Here is a 21,136-nt window from a genome sequence, read left to right on the forward strand (position 1 = left end):
CGTGGAGAGTGAGGGAGGAGGGGAAGGCGAGTTCACCTCCATGCAGCCCTTCAGAGCAGTCTGCTGCATGGCCCTGGCACTGCTGCCTGCCAGTGCCCTGGCAGCTCCTTGTCCTGGAGTGCCCAGCTCTGCCAGCAGTGCTCTCACAGCAGACCTGTTCCTGCAGAGCCCCTGGGATCTGTCTCTGCCTGGGGTCCTCCAGTCCTGCTGCAGGTGCTCCTCCACCCTTGAGAGAGACAGATCTGTCTGAGGGAGATCGTGCAAGTGCCAAGAGCCTGAGCCACCTCAGAAATGAGCTCCTGAACACCTTTGTCAAGAGTCCTGCCTCATCCTCAGGCTGACAAAAAGATCATACTTTTCCCCACTCGTATCAGCTGTCCCTCTGAAGTAGCCCAGAAGAAGAGCAGTCTCCTGAGGCAAGCAGTGACCAGCCCTTTGCACGGGCCAGAGGTGGCAGAGCTTTGCCTCCTGCCTTCCCCTGCTGCTCCAGCCTGAGCCCCAAACACACCCCCAGTGCAGGAGCAGGCAGCACACACCCCAAAAAGGGGCTCTGAGAGAGCACTGAGGGGTTGGGGAAGGGCTGCAGATGTGCCCAGGCTCATCCCTCCAAGAGCACTGCCATCCTTGCACCGGTTGGGATCCTTGGGCCAGGGCTGGAATTGTCTCCTTGTCTCCCAGAGTTAAATCCTGCAGTGAGGGCTGCACAACCAAACCCTCATTTGCCGTGGCAGCTTGGCCCCCCAGGCTCTGGGCTCATGAGGACTCTGTAAATAATAGGTTTTATTAGTTTGCCAGTTAAACTGAAATACCAGAAGGGATAAAAAGCATCTTGAATAAAACATTGCATCTCCTGTTTAAGTTTCGAATCCCATGACAGTAGACCTCAAAACAAATGTCTCTTCAAAGTGGAAAATAGGGCCTGCTCCCTCCCAAAACAGAAGAGCAGGACATTTTGTCCTTCTCAGCGTTGGACTGAGGATGGTTTTCCTGGTCAGAACCAATCACGGTGAATTTGAAATGGATTTCTTCCTAGCCAAGCCTGTGCTGCTGATAAATAAGGTGTTTGCTTGGAAAGCAGTGCCCTTGCTCTCCAACACCATCAACAGGCTTCATTCTTGTCCTTGGTTCCAGGGAAAGACTCAGCACCAGTTACAAAATGAAACCCCTGGAAATGAAGAAGACCAGAGAGGAGAATTGCTTGGAAGCTCCTGGTGCACAAAAATTGCCTGGAAGGTGTCCCCAAACCAGCAGCATGAGGGGATGCTGTGATTGCCTGACATTTCCCAGCCCACCTCCACTGCTCTGAGCACAGCCCTCCCCAGATCTCTCAGTTCTCAGGCAGCAGAACAGGGTAGTCTAAAGAAATCAGTCCTGTGAATTTCCCCACATACCACTACACATCCTGCGTCTTGAGGGGGAGCTGAGAGCACATATATGAACCCCTGGATTTTCTGTGGTCTGCTCATGGCCAGAATCCTTGACAGCTACATCTTCCCTGCAGCTATTCTTGCACCTTTCCCAACTTCAGCTTCATCTGGATCCCTGAAGAATTTCTGGAACAATCCAGTGGCTTGCTTTGAAGCTTAAAGAGCTCTTTCCACCTTCACTGCTGCTTTGATATTCATTATTTACTCTTTTGACATGTGCTTCCTGTAAACTCTGCCATCCAGAGCTGGCTTCTTTGCATGAAGTAAAGGCAACATCATCTGGAGCTGCTTCATTCCAGGGAAATGCCATCTCGGAGCCCTGATGCCTGCAGCTGCCTCTTGTGGCTTTGGGGCTGCTCAGATCTCAGCTCAAGGGCTTAAGGTGATCCTTGCAACAATCAGCAAGGGTGAGAGCCTGGAAAAACCACCCAGGTGTGCTGCTGTTACTGCTGCTTGTGCTCCTGTGGCATCCCCATCACTACCCAGACTGTCCTGGGTGTGCCTGGGGAACGGGGATCTCCCCACCCTGAGCCAACCAGGCAGCAGCACCAGAACACTGCAGATGGAGAGCAGAGCAGGGATTTGCCCCCTGCTCCTGTGGAGAAGGCTGTGCCAGGCCCAGGGGTGAGAGGAGAGAGTCAGCTCTCAGTAAAAAGGATGGTCCTGCTCTGGTCCAGAGGAGCTGGATTTGCCATCAGAATTACCAGAGCTCCAGGAGATGCAGGGCCAGGCCTCTCTGGGGACCAGCTCCTGCACCTCAGCCTGCAACTAAACACTAAGGGACAATTCTTGGTACCTCGTGTAGGTCTGACAAAGTTTGTTCTGAGCAACTCTCACCCAGAGCTCTCCAGGAAGGAATCTGCTACTCCTGTTTTGCCCCTCGGATGTCAGTAAAGAAACGCCCGAGGGCAGACTGGCAAGCCCTGAAGGCAAAGAGCGACAGGCTGGAAGCCCACGGCCCACCCGCGATCCCCAGCCGTCCCACAGCTCCTTCCCACACACCCTGCTGGCTGTTTTTGCGGGGCAGCAGCCCCAACAGGTGGGAAAGGACCCTCTCCGGGCTGCATCTCGCTGGCAGCTCAGCCTAGCGGGGCCTGACGCCTTGCGTAATTTAGCAATAATTACCCACTCTTTCTTTTTTTAGCCAAACACCCTAACTGTTATACATGGGAAAGGGAAAAAAAAAAAAAAAAAAGGCGAGTATTAAGAGAAATCAAACGCCTTGTTACGCAGAGGGGGAGCGAGCGCTGCTCGCACCAGCTGACGATGCTCGCTCCCCGGCAGCGCGGCTCCGGCAGATGCGCGGGTGCCTCTCGGCGCGCCCCCCCGGCGGCGCTCAGCCCCGGGGCTGCGGGGGAGGCCGGCCCCTGCGCGGGGAGGCAGGAGCCGCCGCCAGCCCCTCCCCGCCGCGGACCGGAGAAGAGATGCCCAACTTTGCGGTGCGCGGCCGGCGGCGCGGAGCGCGGGGGGGCGGCGGCGGGGCCGGAGCGCGGCGCAGCGGGCAGCGGGGGGGCCCCGTCGCCGCCCCCGGCCCGGCCCCGCGCTGAGCCCCGCACGGCCGCCGCCGCCCCCCGGGGCCGCCGCTCGCCTCGCAGAGATGCCCCGGACGGTGCTGCTGCTCTGCCTGGCCCTCGGGCCGGTCCTGCGCGCCAGGTGAGTCCCCCCCCCCACCACCCCCGCCGACCGGGACGCCCCCTCCTCGCCTCAGTTTACCCGTCGGGGCAATGGGAGGGGAGGGGGTTGGAGTCGCAGCGCCTCTCGCCACGCTCGCCAGTCCGGCTCCAGCGGGGATTTGGCACCTCCGTGCCCCCGGCTGCTCCTTCCAGCGGGTCCCGTCGCGGCAGCACCGAGTGCCCGCATGTCCTCCGCACCCCGGGCTCCCGCTCCGCATGCCGGAATGGAGAGGACAGCCCGGTTTCCACCCTGCCATCACCCCGCTGGCTAATCCTGCCGGGGCCGAGCCCCTTCGGGGGTGCCCGGAGCAGGACCGGAGCGAGCTGGGCACCTCCGGGAGCTCCATCCACCACCGGGGCATTTCCACGTGGAGTCGGGCTGGCTGGGAAGGAGCTTGGGTCCCCTTCCTCGCACTCCATCCCGGGACCCCGAAGCCCCCGCAGGGTGTGCAGCCTGGCAGCGGAGGGCAGCGTGGGCTCCTGCCCTGCCCTGCTCTACAGGTTGGCCGCAGGTCGCGGCTCTGGGTGCCCGGGGCCAGCCCGGTGCCAGCCCGGTGCCCCCGAGGAGGCGAGCGGAGGCAGGGGCGGGCAGGTGGCAGTGCTCTCCCAGGGCCAGCCCTTCGTAGCGCTTTTCTGTAAACAGCGATGAAAGGGCCCACGCACAAGGGGTTTCAAGTTTCTTTTTCATTTTTTTTCTTTTTTTTTCTTTTTTTTCTTTTTTTTTTTTTTACGATTCCTAGCCCTGCTGATGAGTTTAATGGCTAGATGGGGAAAGAACATGTTGTCAGCAGATTGTTACCCCCAGGGCTTGGGGGAAGAGGGATTTTACTGGCTGAAGCTAATTGGCAGAATAAGCCGCCTTAAAGCCGATCAAATCCCATTACAGATGCAGCCAGGGACAGGGAGCATGAATCCTGCTACTAATGGTCTGCCCTGCCAATGCTTCCCTACCCCGGGGGTGGGCACAAACTCCATCCCTGCCATGGTCCTGCGTGGTTTGGCCTTCCCAGGGTCGAGGAACAAGAGCTGCCCCACTGCTCGAGCCCTGACACCCATCCTCTGCTGTGCCCTGGCACCAAACCTCCCGGGAGGAGATCCGTGCAGGTGCCAGGGGGCACTGGAGGGCTGAGGGGGGATGGATCCGTGGTGCTCCCGGTTCCTGTGCCCCACCATCCCTGCAGAGCACTGCCATGAGCCCTGCATCTCCAGAGGGTGAGTTGTGAGCTGCAGGATCACACGGAGGAGCAAGTAAATCATGTATTCACATACCCTTGAGCAGGAATGTTCGCCCCACAGCTGGCCCAGCCTCTCTTCTGCCCAGTGCCTCAAGTCTGCCTCTACCCTGAGCCCTGCTTTGCCAGGAGCAGTGGCTGTGGAGGCTTGGGGGGTGGGCATAATGGGGTGGGAGAGGAATCCTGCGAGAGGAGAAGAAAGAGCAAGTTATATCAGGGTCTTGCTCTGCATTTGCTGCATTTTTCCTGGGTGTAGTTGTGGAGGGTGAATCTCATCTTCCCTGTTCCTCATGGTGAGTGCTGGGGTGAGGAGCTCTATTCATGTGAACAGAGTATGTGATCTCTTCTCCTGGTACAAGCAGCAAGACCCTTCCCCTGGCACTGGAGTGCGCCAGATGCTTTTTGCCAGGTGATTCAGCACTCCCCAGAGGGTGCCCCCAGCACAGAGGCTCTTTCACCAGCCTTTCCCAGGGTACTGCCTCAGCTGGGACCAGGGCAGCCAACTCTGAGCCCTGAAGGCAGGATCCCAGGTGCTGGGCTTGGCAGGTGGTTCAAACTGTGCAGGTTGGACCACTGGGGCTTCATGGAGTGCGTTGTCAGAGGTAGGAAGAGATGGGAGATGGGTCAGGGGCAGTTGGAGCCCCCCATCCTTAAATCCTCTGCCTGCTTCTAATTCAGAGTTATCTGCCTGGACACCCCTGTGCCTACAACCCTAGGAGTCACTGGGATGGGTGACTAAGGACACATTAGCATGTGGGAATTAGAACTGACCACAGTGCTTTTTGACCAAGGGAAACGTTGTTGTTTGATTTTGCTGCTCTCTTTTCCTTGGGGGCAGGGAAGGCTTTCAGCTGTGCTTGCAGCAGGGCTGGATACAGCCTGGGGATCTGCATCTGTGCTGGGAGTTCCTGCCTCAGGGCCACCAGCAGCAGTAACAGTGGGTGTGCAGCCCAGCCAAGCACCACCAGCTGCCCCAGCAGGCAAGGAGCAGAAGTTTCTTCAAGGGCTCGTGGTTCTTGTTGTTCTTCTCCTCATCCTGCCAAGGGAACACCTTGGCAGACAGCTTGGGCACGGGGGGAGGGAGCCAGGCACAGCTCTTCAGGTGACTTTCCCCAGCAGTGTGTGTTTGGAAGCCTCAGCCAAACAGGTGTCTGCTTGAGTAAGAGGCAATTAGGGAGTGAGGCACAGCTCTGTCCTGCTGTGATGCCACGGGCTGCCCAGGGAGAATTGTCCAACCTCATCCATACATGTGAGCACATCCGAAAGGACACCTCCCTGCCGTGCCAGCCTCCTGCCCAGGGCTCCAGCAGGAGCTGCCATGGCCCCAACTCCTCTGTCAGGACCAGGGATTTCCTTGCAATGCCCCCAGTTCTGCCCTGCTGTCACCTCCTGCCCACCTCCTGCCCACACTGTGGCTGTGTCCCAGCCCCATGGCCCTGCTCTGAGGAGGGTGTTCTGGCATCTCAGCACGCAGAGGTGAGGAAACACAGCTCTGCCTTTCCCCCTGGCTGCACAGAGACATATGAGAAGTGGCTGTCCCCTGTCACCAAGCCAGCTGCTTTGTGCCTGGAGACAGAGCTGCCAGGCCAGGCAGTGTTCACAGCACGTTGGGGATCTCTCAGGTCTGCAGTGTGACATTTCCATTAGCAGCTGGAGGGGGGATGCACGTGTCACCTTAACACCTCTTCTCTGCAATAGATCCTGGGCTCTTCCCTTCTCAGTTTAAAGTGGGGCCACCAAGAAGAGAAACCAGGGAAGAGGCAGTGGCTTGCAATAGGGTGGCATGAGAGTTACACTCTTGACCAGCAAGGGCTGATGCATGTCTGTGTGTGCACAGGCACTCAGAAAAAACATATTTTCTCCAGCAAAAGCTGGCTTGCTTATGCTAAGATGGCTTAGTATGGTTTAGTCGACTGGGATTAGCTGCATTAGCAAAAAGCATATTTTTGGTAGTGTCCCTGCATCTGTAATAGGGATGTGACTCCCTGGAAATGCTACCCCAAGCCTCGGTGTGTTAATCAGTGACACTAAATGGGGGAAACCAGAAGTCTGAGAGCAGGGCAAGCTCAGACAGGGTTTGCTCAGCCCCCAAAGGGATGTTTCAGTTTCTGCTGGAGACTTACAATTTCTCAGAGGACCAGGATTTTTGGCAGGGCAGATTTCAGTGCTGGCAGGTGACTTCAAGTAAGGTCAAGGGAACACAGAGAAAACGTTTCGGTGTAGCTGCTCCCGCTTTGCAGGGGGCAGCCTCCATCACCCAAAGCTCCGGCAGAAGGAAAAGCACTTCGGATTGCATTTCCGAATGCTTTCCCTCGCCCTGAGCTGCGCTGCGGGCACATGTTCTCGGCAGGAGCGGGGCCAGCCCCCGATGCGAGCCCTGTGCCACTCTGGGGTGGGCTGGCAGTGTGCCCCGTGTCGCCTGCAGCTGCTGGCTGCTCGCAGCTCCCTGCCCGCCCGCCTTCGGGAGCCAACGCCACGGCGAGAGTCCGGCCAGAGCGCCGCTTGGATGGGGAAGAGCATCCTGCCAGCGCTGCTCAACACTCCTTAAGCGTGGTTAGGAAGTGCAGCGCAATCAGACGGGAAACAATGCGCTGATGTAGCAACACCTAATGCGCGGCGGCAGGCAGCCAGCTGCGCGCTGCCCGGCCCTGGGCTGGGGACACCTCCCGGCGCCCCAGAGCTGCGGGGATGCGAAGAGTTTTAAAGCGATTGTGAAAGTGAGTTTTGGCTTTTGCGGTTTTGGAAGAAGAGCATCTGACAAATCGGCCGGAATGTGTCAATTGAATGCTTTTTCGCCCCCTCCCAGCGCATCGGCCAGGCTGTGCCTCCCCAGGGGCTGGAGGAAGATGGGGATCTGTTAAAAACGAGAGCAGGCTCCCGGGGCTAAAGTGATTTCAGCATTTATTACAATAAAAAGAAAGGCCTAAAGCACGGGAGCCCGGGCCGGGCAGGAGCGTTCCCTCGAGGACGCTGCAGCGCCGGCGCTGGGGCTGCTCAGCAGCGATGGTCCCGATGGAGCAGCACGGATTCAGTGGGTCAGCAGCCCCTTTTGATCCTGTTTTCTGTCCCTTTGGATTGGTTTCCTTTTGGATCCTCCATTTGCATGAAGGTTTAAGGCACTCGATTGGCCATTTCAGTTCTGTCCAGGCTGGCTCATGGTGCACTTTACTGAAATGTGCTGTGGTACCTTGAGTACTGCATTTCTTATAACTGCCCTTTTAACCCCTTTCACAATATAATAACCAAACTAACAGTACAGGCTCAACCATCCATCAACTATTTTACAACCGTTTCTAAGCTATTTTTAACAGCCCCGTGGTGCCTGGTTGCACCTCGGAGCTGCGAGGTTCCAGCTGGGAAGTGTCAACGCGGTGACAGCTCCCGCGGAGAGACCCTCCCTGTCGCTGGAGCAGGTGACACGCTGCCACGGCAGACGTGGAGGGGGCTGTGCTGGCAGTGGGAGCATCCTCTCCCACGTATGGCTGTGGCATTCTAGGGACAGCCCTGTGGATGAGCTGCCCAGAGCAGAGGCAGGTGGTTACAATTTCCCGGGTGACCATGTGGACCTAATCTAATTAGACGGTTTAGGGAAACTCCTCTAGGAGAAGGGAGGAGTGTGGAAGGTTTAGAGAGGGCAGGTTTAAAAGGCAGTGAGAGAAGCTGTTGCTAAGTGGATGGTGTCCAAAGGAAGATGGATATGAGCTTTCCTTGCCTGGCTGGGAACTGGGAGATTGGGAAGATGGGACATCCTTAAATGGGAGCTCACGCCACAGGCTGGGGAGGAAGGGTTGGTGAGTGCAGGGAATGGGTTGTGGCAGGTCTTGGCCTGCAGGCAGAGGAGTTTGCATAAGGCTTTAATTTCCAGGGATCTGTGCAGGGCAGATGGCTGGCTTCCTGGCATGCCAGACGTGCAGGGTGCCTGCTTGGTAGATTAGGAACTCTTTTCTCTGAAATGCATTTATTGAAAATGTCTTGCTCCCCAAAACCACTGTTTTGTCACTGTCTCTTCCCTCAGAGGAAACCTGCTTCAGGTGTCAGCAGCAGGCAGAGTAGGGGAGGTATTTGAGGTGAACAGGCAGCTCTGCCAGCAGGAGCTGCTGGGTGGGATGAGCAGGAAAGCAGGGACTGCCTCCCACACCTCGGGGATGAGCAGTGTGCCTCCAAAGGGAGCTACGGAGGAGGTGAAGCACTCCATGCTAGTCTTTCCCAGTAGTGGCATGGCCCCTGCATGTCTGGTGACCCTGAAGTGAGCAGAGGTGCCACCTGAGTTGTGTCTTCCTAGCAGTGTGGCTGAGAGAAGATCCCTGAGCTCCTCATGCTCTGCCTTTTAGCTGCACTGCATCCTCCTCCTTTGGTATCTCTGGAACATAGCCGTGCCCCGCTCCCAGGGAATGCCAGAGAGCTGCCACAGCCACATCCCTGCCCTCTGTCTCTCCTCTCCAGGTGTGAGAGCACAGAGGAATACGATTATGATTACCTCAGCATCAATAAAACCTGGGTCCTAACGCCCAAGGCACAGGAGACCGATGCCACGCAGATCCTCAACTCGCTGCTCAAGAACTATGACAACAAGCTGAGGCCTGACATTGGCAGTAAGTGTCTCCTGAAGCTCCATGAGGCCACAGGGGGTGACCTGACCTGGCCATGTCTTGTGTTTTCCATGCTTTGGTGCCTGCTGCAGCTGGGATTTTTGTTGTGGTAGAGCCACGCTCATCTCAGATGTTCCCCGTGCCTTCATCCCCCTGCCACTGCTCCTGGCCCCAGCTGATGGTGCCTGTTTTCTTGTCTTTCCAGTCAAGCCCACCTTCATTGATGTGGATATCTACGTGAACAGCATCGGGCCCGTGTCTGTCATCCAGATGGTGAGTGCTTGTGTGCCTGCAGGGCACGGCGTCCCCTCCCTGCAGGGCTGGCCCAGCGCTGAGCAGGTTGTGTCCTGCTGCCCAGACATGGTATGAAGGTGGTGTTGGCACGAGGGGAGGTTTCCTTTCCCTTGGTGAGAGGTGCTCTGACCTATTGGAGCTGGAGCTGGAAAGACCCAAGCACCATCGATGGTGATAGCTCATGTTGCCTGCAGGGCACGGTGTCCCCTCCTCACGGCAGTGTGAAGGTGGTGTTGACATGAGAGGAGGTTTTCTTTCCCTTGGTGAGGGTGCTCTGACCTATTGGAGCTGGAGCTGGAAAGACCTGAGCACCAGGGATGGTGATTGCTCATGTGCCTGCAGGGCTCGGCGTCCCCTCCCCATGGCAGGGCTGGCCCAGCACTGGGGCAGCTTGTGTCATGCTGGCTAGATGTGCTGTGAAGGTGGTGTTGACATGAGAGGTTTCCTTTCCCTTGGTGAGAGGTGCTCTGGCCTGCTGGGAGCTGGAGCTGGAGAGGCCTGAGCACCACCCCTGGTGAGGAGCAAGGTTCTGGAGTGGCCTCGGGGAGCTCACAGCCCTTCCACTGTGGGTGATGCCCTCTTTGGTCTCTGCTGGCAGGGGGTGGCAGACACTTCTGTCTGGTGGCTTTGCCCTCTCCTCCCTGGGAAGTATGTGGGCACCAAGATATTTAGGGCAAGGTGGAAGCAGGGCAGTGTGTTCCAGGAGGACTGAGAGAGGTACCTGGAGATGGTTTCCATGGCAGTGTGAAACTTGGGTGCCCAGGCCTGGCCTTTGGTGCTGGGCAAGGAGAAAGCAGGGGGACCTCAGCTCCAGTGGTTCTTCTTCATAGTGTAGCACCTTAGAGAGAAGCCACCAGGACTGTGACAATTCCTCCTTATGGCTCAGGACCCAGCTGTACCAAGAGCTGTGAAAACACTTAACAGAGACACTCTTTGATCAGGAGAGCAACTGTTGGCTATTTAATTTTCACAGGAAACTTCCTTTATTATTATTATTATTTTCCCTGCAAAGTCATCTTTTTTCCCTTTTCTAGCAAGGAACAAACCTGACTGCTGTCAGGTTTTGAAAGACTTCTCCAGCCCACTGGGCAGTGAGGTCGAGGGGACAAAAGCAAGATATAGCCAGGACAATTTGGCTTTTTTTATTTTTCCCAAAGCAAAACAGAGCGGGAACAAAACCAGCCCCCTCCAACAAAAAAAAAAAAAAAATCAACCAAGTTCCCAGGATAGGCAAGTTATTTTTACCTTCCAAAGTACAACATTTCCAAGGAACAAACCCCTCTGGGGATGGAGGGATGGTACAGTAGCTGAGGTACCAGTTCCACTCCAAGGAGCGTTTTGAAGCAGCCCTTCTGGCTGGCCACCACCGAGGATGTGCCCCTGGCAGCTCCTGCTCACGAGCCACCAGATGGGCACTGCTGGGCACCAGCTCACACGATGAGGGCACCATCAGGAGGCCCAGCAGGGACAGCCTCGAGGCTCAGAATTTCTTTGCATTGCTCCAGCATGCCCAGCTCGAGGAGCAGAACCACAGCCTGAGCTGTTTGGGTGTCACCCCCTGCTCTTGGGACTTCTGCTGGTCACAGTGACCCCAAGATGGGTTAGAAATTCTCTTTTCCCAGCCTGGCAGTGAAAGAAGGAGCCAGAACTCTTCTGGTCTCGTTCTCAAGGTTGTTTATTGTTTCTTATCTCTAACATTCTGTCTCTGGCCTGCCAAGGTCTGTCCAGCAGGTCAGACAGAGGCACTCTGACCACCTCGGGGCAGTGTTATCTTTTTATACTAAAAACTACGTGTGCATTATTTACCATACCTTCCCAATACCTATCACCTATGTTAGACAGTGAGCTTCTACTCTAAACCAACCCAAAAGTGCCACCATCACAGCAGAAGATGGAGGCCAAGAAGAAGAAGGAGAAAAGCTGGACATGCCCATGTTCCTTCATCTTGCCTCCTGAACCCCAATTCTAAAAACCCCAAAAATCTATTTTTCACCCCGTGACAAACTGTTATTCTGCTTAAACTTTCGTGGCTTGCAGATCCTCATATAAGGTCAGTCATTTTTTCCATGGGTCATAATCAAAGTCACGGGGGTCTTGGGCTCTGTGCCAAGGTCTCTGAGCCCCCTGAAAGGGGCTCGAGCCCTCCAGGACAGCCAGAGGGATGTCCTGGGTTCTGACACCCCGCCACGAGCCCCTGCAGCCCATGGGGGCGTGAGGCCAAGGTGGCTCAAGAGCAGCAGTGCAGGGGCTGGGTGTGCTCACCCCTCCAGGAGAGCCTGCAGGTAGAGCACCAGGGTCATGTTACAGCTGGCTGCTCTACCTGCTTTGCACTGCCCAAGGATGTGCCAAAGAAACCCACACAAAGCCCAGAGCACATCCTCATCCTTCCCTTTCCCTCGCATCTGTTCCCACCACTCTTTTCCAGCCCTCACTGCCATGGGAGCACTGCAGAGCCAGGCAGGTGCTAGCAGCAGAGAGTGGTTTCTAAAATCCACTCTGCATCCAGAGTTCATCTCTCCTCCTAAACAGGGATGCTGCTGCTAGGCTGGTTTCCTAAGAAACACAGCGTATGCCATGGTGATGGGGATGTGAGAACGTACGTACGTCCATCCCAGGCTCGCAGGATTTTGGATCTGCTGGGCTAGCACCAGCCAAAAAAGGCTGCAGGTACAGCAGCTTCAGGCACATTCAGTATCTCTGGTATTTTGGGGAAAACAAGATGCCAGGCAGTGACAACAGCCACCCCCATCAAGGGGAAAAGCTGTTGTGTGAACTCAGCCCTTACTAGAGACCAGGGAATCACATGGCAGAGCTCAGCCCATGTGTTCAGCTCTTTCTCAGAGTCAGAAGAAGCTTTTTCTCTTTGTGAAATGGGGCTCCACAAATGCACAGGACCCCTGGGGGGGCTGGCACTTGGAACTGCTGGCATCTGCAGGGCTGTGCTGGGGAAACTGCTGCCATGGGGCTGATGCCCCCCTCTGCAGCCTCCCCAGCTGAGGAGGGGATTGCTCCTTGTGGGAATGGCCAGGAGCTGCTCAGGCAGGGAGGAAACTGCTCAGTGGGGGGACAATTTTGAGGGGTTTTGTTGTATCAGTCACAACTGGCTGTGCTGTCCTTCTGAAGTGCCTTGGTGCTGCCAGTCCAGGGGTCCCCACGGGGTCCCAGCAGTCACCTGTGATCTTGAGACACCTCCATATGACATCTCCAGGGATATCTCTCCTTCCTTGTTCCCTCAGGTAACCTCTTAAGCTTGAACCTGTGATGCCCTTGAACTGTGAAGCCTTTTCCCACAAGATTGAGGTGATATTAAAGGTACTGAGGGCAGCTTGACCCAGGTCTCAAAGCCTCAGATTTCTGCTATCTGTACCCTGTATATTTCCCCCTGCCCTTGGGTGAGGCTGAATCCTGCTCCATGGCCTCCTGGAGCAAGAGGAAAGGGCAGTGACAAAGCTGCCAGTGTCACCTCTAGACTTGGCTGCTTCACCCAGTTGTTTGGTGTTTGTTTGCTTTTCCATGCTGATGCAGTGAATTAAGTCATTCTGTGGGTCGTGCCAGACCCTGGCAGGCTGGCATCAAGCACATGATAGATGGTCTTTGCTGGGGACATGTCATTCCCACCCTGCCCCTCCTGGTACAGCTTCTCCCAACCTCAGAAGCTGTGTCCTCTCCCAGGGGCAGGCCCATCCCACGTGCCTCATCTTGCCTTTTCCCCATGCACAACCTGAGGAAATGCACATTTCCAAGGGAAGGGAGCTAGAATTTGTCTCAGAGCTAGATCTCTCTTGAGCCCATGGTGACATTTCACTGTGCCACAGACAGAGAGGCTTGTGTAGGCTGGAAGGGCCACTGGAGGGGAAATGTCCCATTGATCTCTCTTACGTGCATTGCCGTGACAGTGCCTTATGTAAATATTTCTCTCTCACATAGGCAGAGTAGAGGACAAAAAACCAAGTTCTGCTTTTGAGAGATACAGCAGCTGTGGCTGTTAGCCTGGACCACTGTGGCCTATAAATCTGCAGCTGGAGGCTACAGGATGGCCTGACATGCTGCTGGAGTAGAAGGCTCCAACTTACCTGGTTTAAATCCTGGTCTCCTGTGATGCCCTGCTCACCCTCAAAGGGTTAATGTCTCACTGCTGTCTTCATCCTGCTGGTGCTCTGTCAGGGATTGGAAGCTGGTCCTGCATTGCCACTGCCCAGCCTCCAAATGATAAATCATGTCAGGATACAAAACTGATTCCGGTCCTTAAAAATGAATAGGTGATTTGAAAATGCCCTGTGCTGGGTGTGAATTCTGCATTCCCTCATCAATCACTTGTCATAAATAACATTAACATTCAGGAGTCAGCAGAAGGTGGGCAGCTTTGGAGCAGGAAGAAATGTAAAGTGATTTCCTGATATCTTTTGTACACCAGAATGGCAGTCTTGTCTCCAGTTTAGGTGGCTGAGCAGATTTTATTCTGAAAAATATTCAGAATACGCTATTCAGATTGTATTCCCTCTTTCTGAGGGAAAGGTCCCTCTGTGCTCTCCAAGGAAAACGTGGCAGTGACCAGAGCAGAGCTAGGAGATGGTTCAAGGACAGGAGGTGGGACAGGGGGAAAAGTGGGACCCCAGCTCTTTACTCCAATCACTGCATGGACTGGGATTTCCACCCCAATGAATCTCTGGGTGGGATTGGAGCACTCAGCACTTCTCAGGGTGGTGGGAAGCTGTGTTTACACTATCAGGGGAAGGATGCACTGGGCCACGGGCCCCTCCAGAGCTCTGGCTGCCACTGAGCAGTGCCCAGCAGCCCCTGGAGCCAAATGAGTTATCATCCGTGCTGCTGCAGCTTCCCAAGCTGTGTCTGGAGCTGGATGCCCACTTAGATCCCCATTGACACAGTGCTGAGGTGCCCCTGGCTTATCAGAAGCTCAGCCTGATGCAAAGACCAGCCTTCATTCTCTGAGCATGTTTGTGGGAAGAGGTGCCAGGGAGGAGACTCTGGGTTCAAATTTTTCGCTGACTGGTTGTTTGCTGGAGGGATTTGCTCCTGGGTGTGTTTTGTAATGGTTTTATTGCTATAGATTAATAGCTTTAACTGGTGCCAAGGGCACCCAGAGCTCTGGATCACCTTCCTTTAGGGATGCTTAACTCTCAGGAAATGAAAGTAAAGCAGGAGCCAGCTACTGGGGCTGAGCGTCTTTCAGTCCTGAGGACGTTCCTGACGTGTCCACGAGGGACAGCATGAGTGAGAGGGGCTGAAGTGCTTCTCTTCTGAGCCTGGGGATGGAGCAAGTCTTGCCCAGAGCTTCTCCCAGAGGCCAGAGCTGAATGTCCTTTTCTTCCTTTCTTACACAATACCAGGAGTGAGGCTCGAGGAGCCAGACTGAGAGCATGGCCCAGACACTGTGGTGACCTTCTGGCAAAGGTGAATGGAGGCATTCCAGTCATCCTTGGTTACCTGCTTCAGGTGTGTGGGATCAGAGGCACTGCACCAAGGGCTGGTTTGGGTGCTGAGGACACCTCTGTTGGCCGTGTGTGAGGAGGAGATGCCCTTGTGTGCCAAATTTTGTAGCAAAAGAGATTGACAGCTCTTCTGCTGGTGTTGTACACCACCTCAATCTCATTACTAAACGATAATAAAGATGGAAAGAGCAAAATTGGCCTCCATCATTCACCAGGGGCCAGGTTCTGCTGCCTTGGAAGTGCCTGTGATTTCCAGTGGGGTTTCTGAGCTCCTATCTCCATTGTTACAGCAAATTGTTTTCTTATCTCTGCCTGTGAGTGGGGGGCTGGAACCTGAAGAAGGTGATATGTCCAAATACAAGCGTTGGCTTTTCCCCCCTTGCCTCTCTAGGAAGATTCTATTAAATTCATAATGCTCTGCTTTTCTACATTAGTTGCCGTGCAGCACACTCACAAAACTGAGGGTGAAGAACATGTTTTCCCACATCTGGAGTACTGTAGAAAGCATTTAATAGATTTGCAAGTAGGGTGCATTTCTGGAGATGCTGTGAAAAAGGAGGAGGGAGGGAAGAGGGAAAAGTTTATTCGTTATCAGCTGATGAATAATTAATTTACAAACATTGTCTTGTTAAATATAAATTAAATCCTCATTTGACACACTTTATAATTTAGAAGTATAAGCCCAGCATGAATGAAGAGAACCCCCCACTGACTCCTTTCATGTAAATCCCGAGGAGGCAGGGAGGGAGGCTTGGCTTTCAAAGTTAAAGCTGACAAGGGCTGGTGCTTAGGAAGGGGCTGATGCCACAGGGACAGCTTGGGGACCTCGGCCACTTCATCCTGGCTCGTGGGGAGGTGGCCGAGCGGGCCAGGGAGGCAGTGGGTGTCTGCAGAGCCCTTCTCCGAGGATTGCTGCTGCCCTCGGAGCTCCGGATGGCGATCCCCGCCCGATCAGAGAGAGCAGCGGGGCAGCCGCTGCTTGGGAACGGCTGAGCTCCCCCGGCAGCAGGAGCAGAGAGCCCCGAGAGGGGAGCAGGGCTCTGCAGGAGCTAAGCCAGCCTTGCAGAGAGCCCTGGGGCCGCTGGAGGCTGGGGAAGCTGAGCCACATCCCAAAAAGTTGCTCTGTTAAAGCAGCCCCGGGTGACAGCCCCGCTGTCCCGCTGCAAGGCTTGGGTTAATTCCTTCCCTTCTCCCTAAAAGGCAGGGAAACCAAGACCAGTCATAATTGTGTGGCTGTGAGGAACACTTAAGTCTTGATTATACTTAGCTTTGGCTGCTTTGGAATAAGTAGGAAGGAAATGAATTGAAAATGGCACGCTGTTTAAAATGCTCCACTGTGTTGCTCTGGAGCACAAGATAAGCCTATAGGTAAAGGAAATTTGCTACCTCCCCCCTCCTTCCCTGATAATAATAGGTTCCAGCAGTTGCACAGCACTTCTCAACTGAAAGGACTTAAAAATCCTTCACAAATTGTCTGTCTGGGAGGCAGCAGCCCAGATGCACCCACTTTAGGGTGGATGGCAGTGCCTAAAGCACACTGCAGTGCTCTGCCAAGGACTGCACGGCGTGCAGCAGAGTTGGCCATCAGCATAAACCTGCTGGGGTTCTGCAGGACACCCTCATGGGCTAGCCTGGGTTTTGGTCCCTGATAATGATGTGGCTCACAGAAATGTAAAGTGTTGGGAGGTGGTGTTGTTCACTAACAGCTCCCAAGCTTTTTCTGGCTGTTGTTTTCCGTGCCTGAGTGATGGCTCAGAGCTGTGCTGCTGCGCTGCATTTATTGCATCTTCACAAACCCTCGTGTGCTTGGAGAGGGCTCACATCTCCTAATTCCCTGATGTTCAGGAGCAGTCAGTGTCCCTCATGCTGGTGTTCACACAGCAGCGAGGTCAGGTACAGAAGGACAGCAGCTCTCCTCGTGAAAAGTTTGTCTCTCCCTGCAAAACCCCCCCTCAGGCCACTGAGGAATGTCACCAACCACATGTGACTTGTGTGGGACAAACCACGGGCTGCAACAAAAGGTCTAATGAAATAAATAAGTTGCTCCCATCCTAAACATATCCCAAGAGCTTCCAGAATTGTCAAAGTTTGCTTCCAAAATGGAAAAGAGCTGATTTATTCACTATGAATAATTCAGCCAGCTCCTTTTATTATCCAGAACATACACTAATCCCCTCCAGATATTTTCTGTGTGACATCCATGTTGGTATTTTATTTACAGAAAACTCAAGGAGTCTGTTATCAGGGAAGACGAGTGAAAAGCTGGAGGTTTGCATCCGAAATTTGGAGCTAAATAAAACCTGAAAATCTGGACAGTGGCCTCCTGGGGGCAGGGAAGGAGCTTTTCCTCGGAGACATTTCTGGAGAGCAAAGCCCTAAAGTTAATTAACATCTGTGCTCGCAGCCTGGTGCTAAATGGGGAATGTGGCTGTACTTAAAGGTTTCCTAAACCGCAGCATCAGTGCTGGCACACAGGTGCCTCCCTCCCGCAGCCACAGCCGGGGCAGCCTCTGGCCCTGGGGCAGCACGGGATAAATCAACATCCATAATGAAGTAATCGGCTCTTGTAAATTCCTTCACGGATCCCATTTCCGCCCTTCTGCTGGCAGGAATGACTCAATCCCTCATTCATTCCGTGCCAGCCTCTGGAGAAAACTCGCATTTCTTCAGCCGGGCTGAATGCAGAAGGGATTTGCTGGCCCTGAACCTTCGCAGGCAGCCTGGGAAGGATGCTCCAGTGGCACCCGAGGGGCTGCTGTGCTCGCTGTGGCTGACCTGAGAGCATAATGACCATGGGGTCAGAGAATTCCTTCAGGATTTGGCCCAAATCCTCCCATTTCCCACACCACTCAGGATTTTCCACGCCTGGGTCTTACTCCTGGGTCAGGGGTCTCATCAGCCCCTCCAGGAATCTCAGCCCTCATTCTAGAGAAGCTGCAGACTGTATAGGGGAAGCTCACCAGATTAAATACCAGAAAGACGGTCTCTTTAACATTCAGGGGAAACTGAACATTCTCCAATAGTGATGTAACAGATTCAGAGGGGAAGAAGGAAAGCAAAGGCTGAAAAGCCTCCTCACCCTTAGGAAACCTTTCCTACAGTCCGGGGTCACAGCAGCTGCACCCAGACCCCCTTTCCAGATGTTTCTGCCAGCAATGGGGCTTCCTGCTTGCTAGAGGTCACTTTTGCAGTGACCCCCAGGGAGTGTCCCTGCCCTGGCACCCTGGCTGCTGGCTCTCAGCTTGGCAGGCCATTGGAGAGGCTCTGCTGTGGTGCAGAGGCTGCATTGCTGCACGGTGGGCACACAGCCTTGCCCTCTGCACTGCAGGGGATGCAAAGCACTGGTCCCACCTCAGTCACCCAAAGGAGCTGCCCTGCAGATCCCCAGGCTGTGCTCGTGGACAGGGCAGGAGGCTGTGTGTGATCCAGCCACTGATCTGTGCTCTGACCCTCATTAAATTGATTCTTCCAAGTCAAAGGGAGAGCGCTGCTGTGTCAAATCTGAAAGATATATGGACTGTGAGCTGTACCAACAGTTGTCACTCGGTGGGCTGATTGATTTCTAGGCAGAGTTGATTTATCTGAACTGAAGGCCTTAGAAACCTCTTCAGGAGAGGATGGGATATTTCAGGTGTGTGAGAATCAAGCCCAAGAGCTGGTCAGAGGCCAAGGTTTGAGGCCAAGGTTTCTGGTCTAGGGCAAACAGCAGCATCATATGAGAGACAGGCTCATTCTCTCCTCCCACTTGGGACAAATAGCCAGAATTCTTCAGCATTTCCAAGGAGAAATGGGTTCAGGGACAATCAAAACATTTACATTTAGTTTCATCAGATTGTTTTGATTTGCTCTTCATATGGTGATAAATTCTGTCCTGCATAAGTAAAGCAAGAAAATGAATATTTGGAAATAAACGTCAAAGTGAAGTGCATCAAGTAGATAAGGGTAAAACGAAATATTTTGTTAGCTTACTGAAGAAAAAGAAGTTTTTGAATGAAATTATAACTGTTGAGGTAATTCATTTTAGGGTTTGACAATTTTCATTTATTTTGAGCAAAACACCTTTTTTTTTTTTTTTTCCAGTAGAAATCAGTTCTATTTATTTCCTGCATTCCCAGATGAAGCCATCCTACCATTTCCCTTAAAAGGCTGTTGTGAAATCTGCCTGCTATAAATGTGTCACAAAATGGAGACCATTTCTCAGAATTCAGTGGTTGTGGGTGACCACAATCAATATGCTTCAAGGACCTCTTCATGCCTCGGTGCTAAAAGCAGAATATTCTGATTATTGCATCCCATCTCCATGCACAGGAAGGGTTTAATTGCCTGTGGTACAGATTGGAAGCGGGAAGCCAGCGTGAGCCCTCCTGGGGCTTTGCTGCTCCTCCCATCTTTTCAGATTGCCTCGGTGTCTCAGTGGCTCCAGCTGGCTGAGGTGTGGTCAGGGAGTGGGCAGGTGGACACTGCAGGCATTTCACACCAGCACTGCCCCAGCAACTCCCAGTTCCCAGCTTTGCAAAGCCCCAGAGGGATCCTGCTGGCTGCTTGGGGCACTGTGAGTGGGGTAATAAAGGGGCATGATGGCTGGAGACCCTGGCATGAGCCTTGTGTGTCCATCTCCACTCCAGAGAACTTGGTGGGGAGCATTTGTGTGTTTGTTGCCTGGCCTGCAGTTGGAATTTGTGTGTCTGTTCCCTGACCAGGAATGGCTCCAGCCATCTGATCAGCTCTGTTCAACAGGGGAATTGCAGGTGGTGGTAAAGGCTCCCCCCAGGCAGATGCCCGTGGGAGGTGTGAACCAAAACACTTGGGAGTGTGGGTGGGGGAACACCTTGTCTCCATGTGGCTGGGGAACAGGGGAGGTCAGAGTGGGGATTCTCCAAATGCTGGAAGCTTTGTTTCTGACAGTTCCCCTCAATCAGCTTCTCTCTCCCTCCAAATTTGCCACCTGTGATGCCTCCCACAGCAGACTGTGGCCCTTAGTCTGTCATTCTCCTCCACAGTCACCCAGAGCCACCTCAGCGGTGTTGTGAAGGCACGGAGAGGAAGCAGAGCAGCAGGGTAGAGGAGAGGGAAAAGCTTCAGGGAGTTGTTCCTACAGCCATGAGATGAAGTTAAGATGATAACTGGGTGATCTTCGTTTGGTTCTTGAAAAGGAAAGCTGAAGGCAGAGAGACCTGTAACATTCAGGATAAACCATTTCCTTCCATGACCTGGCATGTCCAGGGATTGCAGCCTTAGTCTGTAGCTTGTGAGAAGGCACAATGGACCCTGGTTCCTCTCTCTGGATCAGTAAGATGAAAATAACTCACTATTGCTGCTCTCACAAAAAGGCAAAGCCGAGTCCAGGTGCTGGAATTTGGTAAGGAGCTGTTAAAGATGTGCTGTCCAGCTCCTGAGAACTTTGGACTAAGCCAAAGATCCCAAATGGTTTGGTTTCTTTCTGTGTATGATTCTGGAATATACAAGACCTGCCAGATTATTTCTTACACTGCTGTGTAGAAAACAGAGCCTTTGTCTTTTTCACCACTTCCCAAAGATATTCTGAAGTCATTGAGGGGAGCTGGGGAAGGTCAAGTGGTTGAGTCTCAAAGGAGGCATCTACAGCAGGCAGAGGCTGTACAAAACAGTTGGGAGCTGGAAAAAAAAGGCTGGGAATATCAATCCCTCCTTCCTGAGGAGGGTGGTGTGCACCCACCAGGTGCCATGGGAAGTGAGCAGCCCTCAGGAGCAGAGCTCAGCAGGTCCTCCTTGCCCAGGGCTGGTGACCTGACTGCCAGATGGCCTCCCCACTCGGCCTGAAGTGTGGATTTGTGCTTGGAGAGGGGAATCAGCTGGCCTGGTAACCCTTCTGCAAGTGCCCTCCTGCTGCTTTGCCCTCCCAGTGCCCAACAGGGGAGGCAGAGAGAAATTGTTCTTTTTTTGTAACCTGATTAGTTTCTCCCAGCTGCTTTCCACAGCCTGGTGCTCCCTTGAAATCTCATTAGGGCTGGGCTGTGATTGTGTGGTGGCTTGAAAAGAACTGCAAAAGGAAAAACAAAATGAGGCAGAGAAAAGGAATATCAAGGAACTGGCAGGGCAGGAAGAGAGAGATGGTAAGCACAGCAAGGGGGCACGAGAGACAACATGAAGCAGATTTCCTTGAAAGAGCTGGTGAAGCAGAGTACACTTTCCCATCTCCTCCTTCACCTGGGGCCGGGAGAGAACAGGGTCAGCAGTGAGGATCTCTGCAGAGGGCACAAACTGCTCCCCTTTTGTGAAACCAGAACTTTCTCAGATGTTTTTAATCTCCTTTTTTTACCCTGAGGGTGAGAATCAGACAGGGATTTGTACAGGTGGTTTTTCTCCTGGCCAGTGCAGGCATTTCCATAGCATGGGTGGCATCCCAGGGACTTGGGTGCACTGTGCTTCCCCAGCCCAGGCCTGGGCTCTGCTGCATCCTCCACCCTCTGGACGTGCTGCCAGCAGAGATGG

The 21,136-nt window shown here is 53.9% G+C and overlaps 1 protein-coding gene across 1 annotated transcript in view; it reads left to right on the forward strand.

Annotated features, from left to right (window-relative positions):
• The first annotated feature begins 2,999 nt into the window (after window positions 1-2,999).
• The window catches only part of LOC132333925 (gamma-aminobutyric acid receptor subunit gamma-4), a 39,327-nt gene continuing 21,190 nt past the window's right edge, over window positions 3,000-21,136 (forward strand). Inside the window, exons 1-3 of the mRNA XM_059859502.1 lie at window positions 3,000-3,080; window positions 8,776-8,924; window positions 9,127-9,194. Of these exons, the coding sequence (XP_059715485.1) occupies window positions 3,025-3,080; window positions 8,776-8,924; window positions 9,127-9,194 (273 nt within the window). The 5' untranslated portion in view covers window positions 3,000-3,024. The remainder of the gene's footprint in view (window positions 3,081-8,775; window positions 8,925-9,126; window positions 9,195-21,136) is intronic.

Source organism: Haemorhous mexicanus, chromosome 14, assembly GCF_027477595.1.
Source record: "Haemorhous mexicanus isolate bHaeMex1 chromosome 14, bHaeMex1.pri, whole genome shotgun sequence".
NCBI lineage: Eukaryota > Metazoa > Chordata > Aves > Passeriformes > Fringillidae > Haemorhous > Haemorhous mexicanus.